This window comes from Sinocyclocheilus grahami, unplaced genomic scaffold (genome assembly GCF_001515645.1).
Source record: "Sinocyclocheilus grahami isolate Dianchi unplaced genomic scaffold, SAMN03320097.WGS_v1.1 scaffold1782.1, whole genome shotgun sequence".
In the NCBI taxonomy this organism is placed as follows: Eukaryota; Metazoa; Chordata; class Actinopteri; order Cypriniformes; family Cyprinidae; genus Sinocyclocheilus; species Sinocyclocheilus grahami.
In genome coordinates this window covers 228,248-239,734 of record NW_015506961.1, presented here as the reverse complement: position 1 = coordinate 239,734, position 11,487 = coordinate 228,248, and the positions used below count along the sequence as shown (strand labels likewise).

The following is an 11,487-nucleotide window of genomic DNA, read 5'->3' as shown; positions in this document are numbered from 1 at the left end:
TTTTTTTTGCATTTACACACTTTTGACCAGCAGGCGTCACCAGCGTGTGGTGTTTCCAGCGCTTCGAAACAGTGAATCATTTTGTGAATCAATTGGTTTAATTGATTTGAAGCTTCGAAGAGGTTAATTTCTCCCATCACTAGTGTGTGTGTGTGTGTGTGTGTGTGTGTGTCAGTGGAAGGTGCGGCGGACGCTGGCGTTCTCCATCCATGAGCTGGCTCTGATTCTGGGGGATCAGCTGACCGCTGCTCATCTGGTGCCCATCTTCAACAGCTTCCTGAAGGACCTGGACGAGGTTCGCATCGGCGTCCTCAAGCACCTCTACGACTTCCTCAAGGTCACAGATAGCACTGCGTGTTTCTCCTTTCTTTTTATTTCTCTCTTCTGTTGCTTTTTCCTTTTTTCTGTTCTCCTTTCTTTTTTTTATGCTCCATTTTATTTATCTTTTTTTTTTCTTCAATAATTTTTATCTATTTATTTTATTCTTTCATTTAATTTTTCATTTTTTTCTTGTTTTTTTTTCTGTCTGTCTTGGTTATTTACAGACTGTTTGATCAGTGGTTAGTAGGGCTGGGTAAAAAATATCGATATCTCGATTTTAATCGATTCTTAAATCCCAAGAATCGATTAGTCTAGCCTGTTTTCAGTTAATGGACGGAACATTGAAGGGCACTTCCCATCCAATAAATCACAATAAGCATTGTGCGTTGGTACTTTTAATATGAAACAAAGTCTCAGATTTCAGATTCTTTCCATTGTATTGCAGTATTCAAACAATAAATGTCGTTTTGGTGCTGTTTAATGTGGAGTGACAGATCGCTGTAGCGCCTCAGATCAACAGACGCGTGAACTGATCAGATCTCCTCCACATTAATACCAGCTTCAGCACAAAATAAACATGACTAAACATCCGGAGGTAAGTTAAAGAAAGAGTATAACTTTACAATCCGTATCCTGTCTCATGTAATCGCTCAATCAGTGTTTCAGCCGCGCAAAGACATCAATATAAAGTCTTTATATTTATATTAGCGATTTTTTTCCTTGAGAAAATGTGGCATGCACTGTACCTGATATGTGATGATGATGTGTGTGTTGTGTGTGTGATGATGGTGTGTGTGATGGTGATTATGATGGTGTGTGTGTGTGTGTGTGTGAGATGGTGATGATGGTATGATGGTGTGTGTGTGATGGTGTGTGTGATGGTGTGTGTGTGTGTGTGTGTGTGTGATGGTGATGATGTGTGTGTGTGTGATGGTGGTGGTGATGATGATGATGCTGGTGTGTGTGATGGTGATGATGGTGTGTGGGTGATGATGGTGTGTGGGTGATGATGGTGTGTGGGTGATGATGGTGTGTGGGTGATGATGGTGTGTGGGTGATGATGGTGTGTGGGTGATGATGGTGTGTGGGTGATGATGGTGTGTGGGTGATGATGGTGTGTGGGTGATGATGGTGTGTGGGTGATGATGGTGTGTGGGTGATGATGGTGTGTGGGTGATGATGGTGTGTGGGTGATGATGGTGTGTGGGTGATGATGGTGTGTGGGTGATGATGGTGTGTGGGTGATGATGGTGTGTGTGGGTGATGATGGTGTGTGTGGGTGATGATGGTGTGTGGGTGATGATGGTGTGTGTGTGTGTGTGTGATGATGTTGTGTGTGTGTGTGTGTGTGTGTGATGATGATGGTGTGTTTGTTTGTGTGATGGTGATGATGATGGTGTGTTTGTTTGTGTGATGGTGATGATGATGGTGTGTTTGTTTGTGTGATGGTGATGATGGTGGTGATGATGATGGTGTGGGTGTGTGATGGTGTGTGTGTGTGTGTGTGTGATGATGGTGTGTGTGTGTGTGTGTGTGATGATGATGGTGTGTTTGTTTGTGTGATGGTGATGATGATGGTGTGTTTGTTTGTGTGATGGTGATGATGATGGTGTGTTTGTTTGTGTGATGGTGATGATGATGGTGTGTTTGTTTGTGTGATGGTGATGATGGTGGTGATGATGATGGTGTGGGTGTGTGATGGTGTGTGTGTGTGTGTGTGTGATGATGGTGTGTGTGTGTGTGTGTGTGATGATGATGGTGTGTTTGTTTGTGTGATGGTGATGATGATGGTGTGTTTGTTTGTGTGATGGTGATGATGATGGTGTGTTTGTTTGTGTGATGGTGATGATGATGGTGTGTTTGTTTGTGTGATGGTGATGATGGTGGTGATGATGATGGTGTGGGTGTGTGATGGTGTGTGTGTGTGTGTGTGTGATGATGGTGTGTGTGTGTGTGTGTGTGATGATGATGGTGTGTTTGTTTGTGTGATGGTGATGATGATGGTGTGTTTGTTTGTGAGTCGCTCTCAGTGAATCGCTCTGAGTCGTTCTCAGTGAATCGCTCTGTTGAGTCGCTCTCAGTGAATCGCTCTGAGTCGTTCTCAGTGAATCGCTCTGTTGAGTCGCTCTCAGTGAATCGCTCTGAGTCGTTCTCAGTGAATCGCTCTGTTGAGTCGCTCTCAGTGAATCGCTCTGTTGAGTCGCTCTCAGTGAATCGCTCTGTTGAGTCGCTCTCAGTGAATCGCTCTGTTGAGTCGCTCTCAGTGAATCGCTCTGTTGAGTCGCTCTCAGTGAATCGCTCTGTTGAGTCGCTCTCAGTGAATCGCTCTGTTGAGTCGCTCTCAGTGAATCGCTCTGTTGAGTCGCTCTCAGTGAATCGCTCTGTTGAGTCGCTCTCAGTGAATCGCTCTGTTGAGTCGCTCTCAGTGAATCGCTCTGTTGAGTCGCTCTCAGTGAATTGCTCTCTCTGCGTCTGGTTGTGTGTTGCAGGTGAGCGAGATCATCAGGAAGCTGTCGTCGTGTTCGTCTCTGCTGGTGAGTTTTCTGGGAGAGCTGGTGGAGAAGTTCTGTCACTCTCTGAAGTGGTCCGGTCGTCAGGCGTTCGCCTTCATCTGTCAGGTGAGCCGTGCTCCTCATCTTCATCTTCATCAGGGTCACGTGTTGAGTGCGGCTCCTGACGTGTCGTCTCTGCTCAGTTGTCCATAGAGGAGGAGTGTCTGTCTCTGGACCAGTTCTCGGAGCATCTTCTTCCTCCTCTTCTTCAGCTGGCGTCTGATCCGGTGGCTAACGTCCGTGTGCTGCTGGCCAAAACCCTGCGGCAGACGCTGCTGGAGCGAGGTGCGTCCGCATCAGTGACGCATTACTCTCTGCTCTTTCACTTTTTTGCTTAAGTTTTTTCTTTTTCATTTAATTTTCCCATATTATTCATTTTAGTTTTTCTTTAGTTTCCCCTCTTTATTTTGACTTTTGATTTTTTCATATTTTAAAATTTGTTTTTCATCATTTTTCATTCTTGTTTTTGTTTACTTTTTCATCTTTTTAATTCTATTACTTATGTTTTGTCCCAATGTTCTTTTTATTTCTTTCTAGATCTTTTTATCTTCGCTTGTCTTAATTTTTTATCCCTTCTATATTTTTACTTTTAGTACTTTTTTCTCTTTTTATTTTCATTTATTTTTTAATTAAATAAAAAATTGTTTTACTATTTAAATTCTTTCTTTGTGCCTTTTTTCTTATTTCCCCCTTCTCTCCTTTATTTATTTGTTTGTATTTTTGTTCTGCACTGCAAAAAAAGATTTTCTTATTATTTTTGTGTAGTTTTCTAGGATAAATGTCTAAACATTCTTGAATCAAGATGCATTTACTTGACAAGTAACATGACTTAAGATATATATATATATAAGATTAAAAATGTTGTAAGCCTTTGCCTAAAACAAGCACAATATTTTTGTGTAGTTTTCTAGGATAAATGTCTAAACATTCTTGAATCAAGATGCATTTACTTGACAAGTAACATGACTTAAGATATATATATATATAAGATTAAAAATGTTGTAAGCCTTTGCCTAAAACAAGCACAAATATCTGCCAATGGAGTAAGAAAAATAATCTTCATTCAAAAGCTAAACGAGTATTTTTCGTGCTCCATTGGCAGATATTTGTGCTTGTTTGAAATAACATAATTTTGATCATTTTTTCAGAAAATAAGACTTAATATCTCGAGTAATTTTACTTGTAAAGTAAATGAATGTTGATTCAAGAGTTCTTAGTATTTGTCTTGTTTTCCAGTATAAATCTGTAAGTAAGGAAATGGCTGGTGTGTTCTCTCTGCAGAGTATTTTCTGAGCGCGCTGAACTGTCAGCAGGTAGCGCTGGAGCACACACTCGTCTCGCTGCAGACAGACGTGGATAAAGACGTCAAGTACTTCTCCAGCGTTCACCCCGGCAGCACGCGTCTGAACGAGGACGCCATGAGCAGCACGTCCTCCACCTACTGACCTGCTGTCCCAGAATGCACCTCTCTGATTTCACCACAGAAGCCTTAATCACGTCTTCCTTCTCCAGAGAACACTTGACCGGCTGCAGACTGATCTCAAGGGCTGAGCGTCGCTCTTTTAATTGCAGCACATTGTTGCGCTGGCGTTTCGTTTCTCGTGTTTTTAACCGATCTCACGAGCTGAACGTTGGATCTCAGATGACTGGAGAGTTTTAATGATTCTGTACATACTGCAGTGTTTTTGATCATGGATAGCGCTAATGTTATTCTCTTAATCTGCCCAATAAAGTTTCACACACAATCACTGCTGTTGTTAATGAAAACACTACCTTTGGGTTTACTCATGTAAACTAATGAAAGCAGGTGAAATGTGTTCAAAGTGTTCAGGAACGGGTCTTTGTTTCGAGAACTGTGTGAATGATTCGGATGAAATGATTAGCATTTTTATATATTTTTACATCTTTTTATTGGTGGAAATGATCAAGGGACAAAAACATGAATTCTGTGTGTTTGTTTTCAATAGGGATGCACGATATATCGGCCACCATATCGGTATCGGCCGATAAATGCTCATTTTTTCTGTTATCGGTATCGGCCTGATAAGAAAATTTGGCCGATATCTTAAAGCCGATAAATAATGCATTATTTCCTTCAGAGACACTTTAGATGCACGCTGTTCGTTTGCAGCCTTTTGTGCAATTGTATGTTGTAATATTGTGTTTATTTGATGTATATCTGATTTATCTCATATAGAATGCGTTTGGTTAAGTTAAGAGCGCTTCAGTTTACCGGTGATCATCTTTAGCTCAGCACACGCAGCTCAAACAGCAGTGCACAACATTAATAACTATGATTGGGAATGTCGTGTATATAACATTCTAATGAGAACATTATTATAATAAAACGTTGTGCATTCTTTGGGTTTAGTTGCTGTGTTTCAGCGCGTTGTTATGGGAAGAGCGCATCCACAACAGGATCACACATTCTGACTATAGCATGCAATAACTGCGTCATTTTGTACATATATAAGTTGTAATATTATGTTTATGTTGTATTAATATTAATCTCAGGATGCATTTCCTTGAGTTAAATAAGCTGCCAGCAAAACGCTTCAGTTTACCGTGTTCATTCAGCTCTTCAGCTTCAGCACGTGCAGCTCAACGGCTGCTATTTAAAACAGTGGTATTAATTTGTTACTTTTTCAAAATCATTGATACATTATTAATAACAACAACCACTTGTATTTTTCTCTTATTATTTTCATCAACAATATGGTTTAGTAATTAAAATCATTTAATTATTGTCCGTGCAGAGGCTATTCTGTTTTATTGATCTGTGGCGCATTCATTTTGATTCTTTACACGTGTAATGATGTCCAGTGACTTGTTTGCATTATTTATGCATAATTTTATTTATTTGTAAGACTTTTTTATGACTAAATTTGGTAATGGGAGAGTAAAAATATTTTTAAAACGTACACCGTTCAAACTAGGCTGCTTATGTTAAAGTGTTTGGGATGTGGCTTTTAATGATGAGACCTTTTTTGTAATCAGGCTACTAAAAAGTATATAACAATTTGGATATAGATTTATCGGCCAACATATCGGTTATCGGCTTTCAAAAATAAAGAATAATCGGTTATCGGTATCGGCCAAAATTTTCATATCGGTGCATCCCTAGTTTTTAACCCTTTAATAACCAGCTTTCCTAAAGCCTGAACTGATGAATACGACAGCTGGACAAAGTGGTGTGTTAATGTAATGCTACTTTATATACTAATACAGTTTCAAATGTAAAGTTGCATAAATGAACATTAATGCTTTATGAGCAAACATGAACTAATAATGAACAATAGTATATGAATAAATCAAAATGAATCTAGATCAAAGATTCATTAACTTTTTTTCTCAGAGCTGCAATATTTTCTTGAAGTTCCCCTGGGAGTTTAATGTGTTGAGATGTTTAATATTTCAGTAATTTAATACATTTTTCAGTTCTCCGATGACCTTTAATGGTCACGTTATTGATCTGAACTGAACACTGGATTCGTTCACTTATTTATCAATATGAACCGCATCAGATGAGAACAGAACCTGAATGAATCAAGCTGGATGATGATGATGATGATGATGATGATGCTTTACAGCTGGATCTCATCCTGCAGCAGTTTTTGTACTGATTCAACTCTGAACTGATTCAACTCTGAACTGGCTCAACACTGAACTGGCTCAACACTGAACTGGCTCAACACTGAACTGATTCAACTCTGAACTGATTCAACACTGAACTGATTCAACACTGAACTGATTCAACACTGAACTGATTCAACACTGAACTGATTCAACTCTGAACTGACTCAAACTGAACTGACTCAAACTGAACTGATTCAACACTGTACTGATTCAACTCTGAACTGACTCAAACTGAACTGATTCAACACTGAACTGACTCAAACTGAACTGACTCCAACTGAACTGATTCAACACTGAACTGATTCAACACTGAACTGATTCAACTCTGAACTGACTCAAACTGAACTGATTCAACACTGTACTGATTCAACTCTGAACTGACTCAAACTGAACTGATTCAACACTGAACTGACTCAAACTGAACTGATTCAACACTGAACTGATTCAACTCTGAACTGACTCAAACTGAACTGATTCAACACTGAACTGATTCAACTCTGAACTGGTCATTGCTGAACTGAACTCATATCATATTGATGAACTTCACACTCTTATCGATCTGATCTGAATGATGACTATTTTCTCACAGGTCTGTCGAATCTGAACTGACTCCATCAGTGATTCTGTAAAGCTGCTTTGAATCAGTCTGTACTGAAGAAAGCGCTATAGAAATAAATGCAACGACATGCAGATAAATAAGAGCAGCTTATCCTTGTTTCTATTGTTTTCCATTTATCATTTAAATTTTTAGGATTTAATAATCAGCTCATAAACCCCAGTTTCTAGATCTAGATTAATAAAGAAAAACTCTTAGTTTAGCTGCTCCTAAATATAATGTAGACACTTTAATGTTCTGTAAAGCTGCTTTGCAACGTTTCGTATCATGAAAAGCACTAAACAAATCAACATGAATAGAATTGAATAGTTTATAAAAGCAAATGCATTAACTCATGTTAACCACTGAACCATTTCTGAGAAGCATTCTTTCTATTTTCATCAAAGACTTCAAAATGAAAACACTAATTACAACAGAGTCAGTTTACAGTTTGATGAAAGATCATGAAACTATTGGTAACACTTTATTTTAATGTGTCCTTGCTACACGTTACATGTACTTACTTTTATAATAACAGCAATAAATTATGCATAATTACATGCAAGTAACCCTAAACCAAACCCTAACCATGTAGTTAATTAATATTACTCAGTACTTAACTTTTGTTTGTTTTACAGACCATGCACTAAACTGCGGTAACACTAGGAGCCTGTAAAGTGTTTGAGATCTGATCAAAGCTTTCTCAGCGAACGCTTGCGAGACAGACTCAATGAGCTCTTTGTGTCTCGGTGACAGCGTGAGGAAGAACCCATGCCTTCATTAAACCAAACACTCGTTAGCGACACATCAGACGATGCTTCACTGATTCTCTTCAACAGCAAACACAGACACTGCTCAGTTCTCTCTGGAAAAAACTGCAGACTTTATTCTTTACTGGCAGAGATTTTGCTGAAGACAAACTAAAGATTAAACTCGATATGAAATCAGTCGGTCTTAATAAAGACCTGGACTCATAATAAAAGCCGAATATGAACAATATGCATCTATTCTCTATCATGTTTGGCTACACGTCAGGAGGAGCTGTAAGGCGGGTTCAGAACAGGCAGTTCATGCAGCGGACGGCTTTGCTGCCGTAGTCGAGGCACTCGGGGCCGATGCACTCGCAGCAAGCGTTGTGGAACCAGCGGTACTTCGATCCCCCCATCGACTCGCAGTACTGCTTACACTGACGGATGGACACGCAGTCGTCCAAGTACACCACCGTACACAGCGTATCTGCACAGAGACCAGCAGAGAACAGCTTTAACCGCAGCAGCACAGCGAGTCTCTGACCGAGCTCAGGCTTCAGACCGCTCAGAAAACACAAGAAAACTCACGGCTGCAGCACAAAAACACAGCTGCTTCGTCATTTTTTAAAGCAAAAACCAGGCAACATTTAATGGGGAAAAATGCTAATTTTCTCTTTGATAAAAAAAAGTAAACCTAAAGCCTCACTTCATTAAAAAAATAATCATATATATTAGTGCTGTCAAACGATTGATCACATCCAAAATAAAAGTTTTGTTTAGCATACTATATGTGTGCTGTGTATATTTATGTATAGATACATACAGTATACATTTTGAAAATATTTACATGTATATATTTATATTGATATTAAATATATACACAACATATTTTTCAGTGTGTGTATTTATATATACATAATACATACACACACTTATTATGTAAACTAAAACTTTTATTTTGGATGCGATTAATTGTTTAATAGCACTAGTATAAATCAACTGAATAAAAAGTCCTGGAGGTGTAAAAAAACTAAAAAACTCAAAACTCGGGAGGATGTTCTGAAGATTCTGTAATAACTCATTAAAAATCCATGTTTATCAGTTGTTTACACTTAAAAGATTATATAAATAACTATAAACCTTCATCATTTTAAACGACTGGTTTCTCCTGTTAATTAAATATTACACTACCGGCTCAAAGGTTTTTTATGTTTTTGAGAGAAGTGTCTTTTGTTCACCCAGTCTGATTTATTTGAAATATTATTCTAATGTAAAACAGCTGTGTGAATCTCTGTTCAACTGTAATTGATTTCTGTGAGCAAAGCTGAATTTTTTAACTTTTCTGATTATTATCAGTGTTGAAAACAGTTGTGCTGCACAATATTAACTCTGATGCATTACCATTCAAAAGTCTGGAGTAAATTAATCCTAAACAAGGACGCATTAAATCGATCAAAAGTGTCAGTAAAGACATTTATAATGTTAGAAAAGATTTCTATTTCAAATAAATGCTGTTCTTCTGAACTTTCTGTTCATCTGTGAATCCTGAAAAATAAAATGTATCACAGTTTCCACAAAAATATTGTGCAGCACGACTGTTTTCAACATTGATAATAATCAGAAATGTTTCTCGAGCAGCAGATCAGCATATTATACTGATTTCTGAAGATCATGTGACACTGAAGACTGGAGGAATGATGCTGAAAATACAGCTGCGCATCACAGAAATACATTACAGTTTAACATATAATCACATAGAAAACAGCTGTTTTACATTAGAATAATATTTAAGATTTTGCTGTATTTTTGATGAAATAAACAGAGCCTTGCTGAGCAGAAGAGACTCTTCCAGAAACATGAATCATGATAATTACTCTAGTGTAAGTGTCAGACTGGTCTGGCGGTGTTTCCGGACACCTGCTGGACGTCTCATTAGCGTCTCGGCTCGGGGTCAGGAGGTCACGTCCTAACGAGTGAAGCTCAAGCTAACGAGGCTGTGAGCGCTGAAGCTCACCTTGCGTGTCGTAGCTGGCGTGGATGCTGTTGCCGGGCAGAGAGACGTTGTGGTGCGCGTCCTCCAGCGTCTCCAGGAAGGACAGCAGGTTCTGCTGATAGGACAGCTCTTCGGCCGCAGGGAAGGACACCACCAGCATGTTGATGGGAGCGTCTCCGTCGGTCAGCGCTCTGAAGAGCGAGGGGATCGGCCGCTGCAGCTCCTCCACCGTGCTCTTAGCCGTCGCCGGCGTGTCGCTCAAGTTCTTGGGGTTACACATGCCTGACATCAGAAACACGGCCAACACATCATGAGTCACGCAGACATACAGCACTTTCTGAAGATTTAAAAGACCCTTAAAAGCGTGAGTGTGTGAGAGTGTGAGTGTGTGTGTGAGTGAGTGTGTGTGTGAGTGAGTGTGCGCGAGTGTGTGTGTGTGATTCCTGCTGTTCTTACCCACACAGTCGCAGCACTCCTCCCACAGAGAACCCAAACACATCAGACACTCCTTACAGCACGAGCAGTTCCCATCCGACGGCCGGCACTGACACAGCTCCTGATCAACAACACATCTTCATCTTCATCTTCATCATCACAACACAGAGAACACAAGCACAGAACTGATCCAGCAACACCAAACAGCTCACAGCATTTAACATCTAGACACACAACAAGAAAAACCTTAATAATAATACCAATAAGGTAAAGAAACAGAAGCATATATATATGGCTCTTACAGGAAGCTTTTCAAACTAGATTTACAAAACACACTAACAGTGAGTCCACTGCACTGACACACGACTGAGAAAAATAACCACAAATATTATCCTAAAAAAACCTTTCATTGCCAAATGAGCTTCAGTGCCCCAAAAACTCTAATATATAATAAAACAATCAGACATGTGAACAGAGAAATGCACGGAGTGTGTGAGCAGGCAGTTTGATAAATATGATATATTGACATGCTGCAGCATCAGGAGATCATTCAGATTATGAAGCTGCTGCTGATTCACTGAACTTCAGCTTCCAGCTTCTGTTTCTTTGTGATGCTTCCAAACCAACAGAAAACACTGAGAATGAGAGACGCTTACCTGAATGAGACACTTGCTGACGTCACTGGCGCACAGAGCTTTATTACACGCCAAAGCCAGAGAAAAACTTGACAGAAGAAGAAACAACACTGAAGATGAAGATGAAGACGACGAAGGCTGCATTACGAACCGAACCGAACCGAACCTACAGGAGCAGACTAATGAGAGAGAGAGAGAGAGAGAGAGAGAGAGAGAGAGAGACGCAATAAACAAACAGCTCAAACATCAAAGACAAAGCGCGCCAGACCGACTGACTGAGCGGCGACATCAAAGACTCCGTGTGAAAGTATCGAGCACGTGTTACATGAAGCTCCAGCGGCACCGTCTGAAGACTCGAGGAGACTCAGAAGCTCCAGAAGTTTCTGTCAAACACAAGAAACACAAACTCACCGCGACGCAGTGAACACACAACCGCTGCAGATGATTTAAAACCCGATCAGACCAGACCTGAACTCAAGCAGACCGGACCAGACTAGACTGAACTACTGCTGTTGCTGCAGAGAGTTACTCTCTCTCTCTCTCTCACACACACACACTCTCTCTCTCTCTC

The 11,487-nt window shown here is 39.9% G+C and overlaps 2 protein-coding genes across 2 annotated transcripts in view; one reads left to right on the top strand and one right to left on the bottom strand.

The window, feature by feature from the left end:
• LOC107572612 (serine/threonine-protein phosphatase 4 regulatory subunit 1-like) overlaps nt 1-4,385 on the top strand; it is a 20,147-nt gene extending 15,762 nt beyond the window's left edge. The window contains exons 13-16 of the mRNA XM_016259031.1: nt 176-337; nt 2,778-2,939; nt 3,017-3,158; nt 4,155-4,385. Coding sequence (XP_016114517.1) covers nt 176-337; nt 2,778-2,939; nt 3,017-3,158; nt 4,155-4,318 — 630 coding nt within the window. The 3' untranslated portion in view covers nt 4,319-4,385. The remainder of the gene's footprint in view (nt 1-175; nt 338-2,777; nt 2,940-3,016; nt 3,159-4,154) is intronic.
• A 3,372-nt stretch (nt 4,386-7,757) lies between these two features.
• On the bottom strand, nt 7,758-11,448 carry twsg1b (twisted gastrulation BMP signaling modulator 1b). Its single transcript, XM_016259035.1, has 5 exons — nt 11,328-11,448; nt 10,938-11,095; nt 10,303-10,402; nt 9,868-10,128; nt 7,758-8,340 (listed from the first exon to the last, which is right to left on the bottom strand). The coding sequence occupies exons 2-5, from the start codon at nt 11,058-11,060 to the stop codon at nt 8,159-8,161; spliced, it is 666 nt and encodes a 221-aa protein (XP_016114521.1). The 5' UTR covers nt 11,061-11,095; nt 11,328-11,448; the 3' UTR covers nt 7,758-8,158.
• Nucleotides 11,449-11,487: the final 39 nt, after the last annotated feature.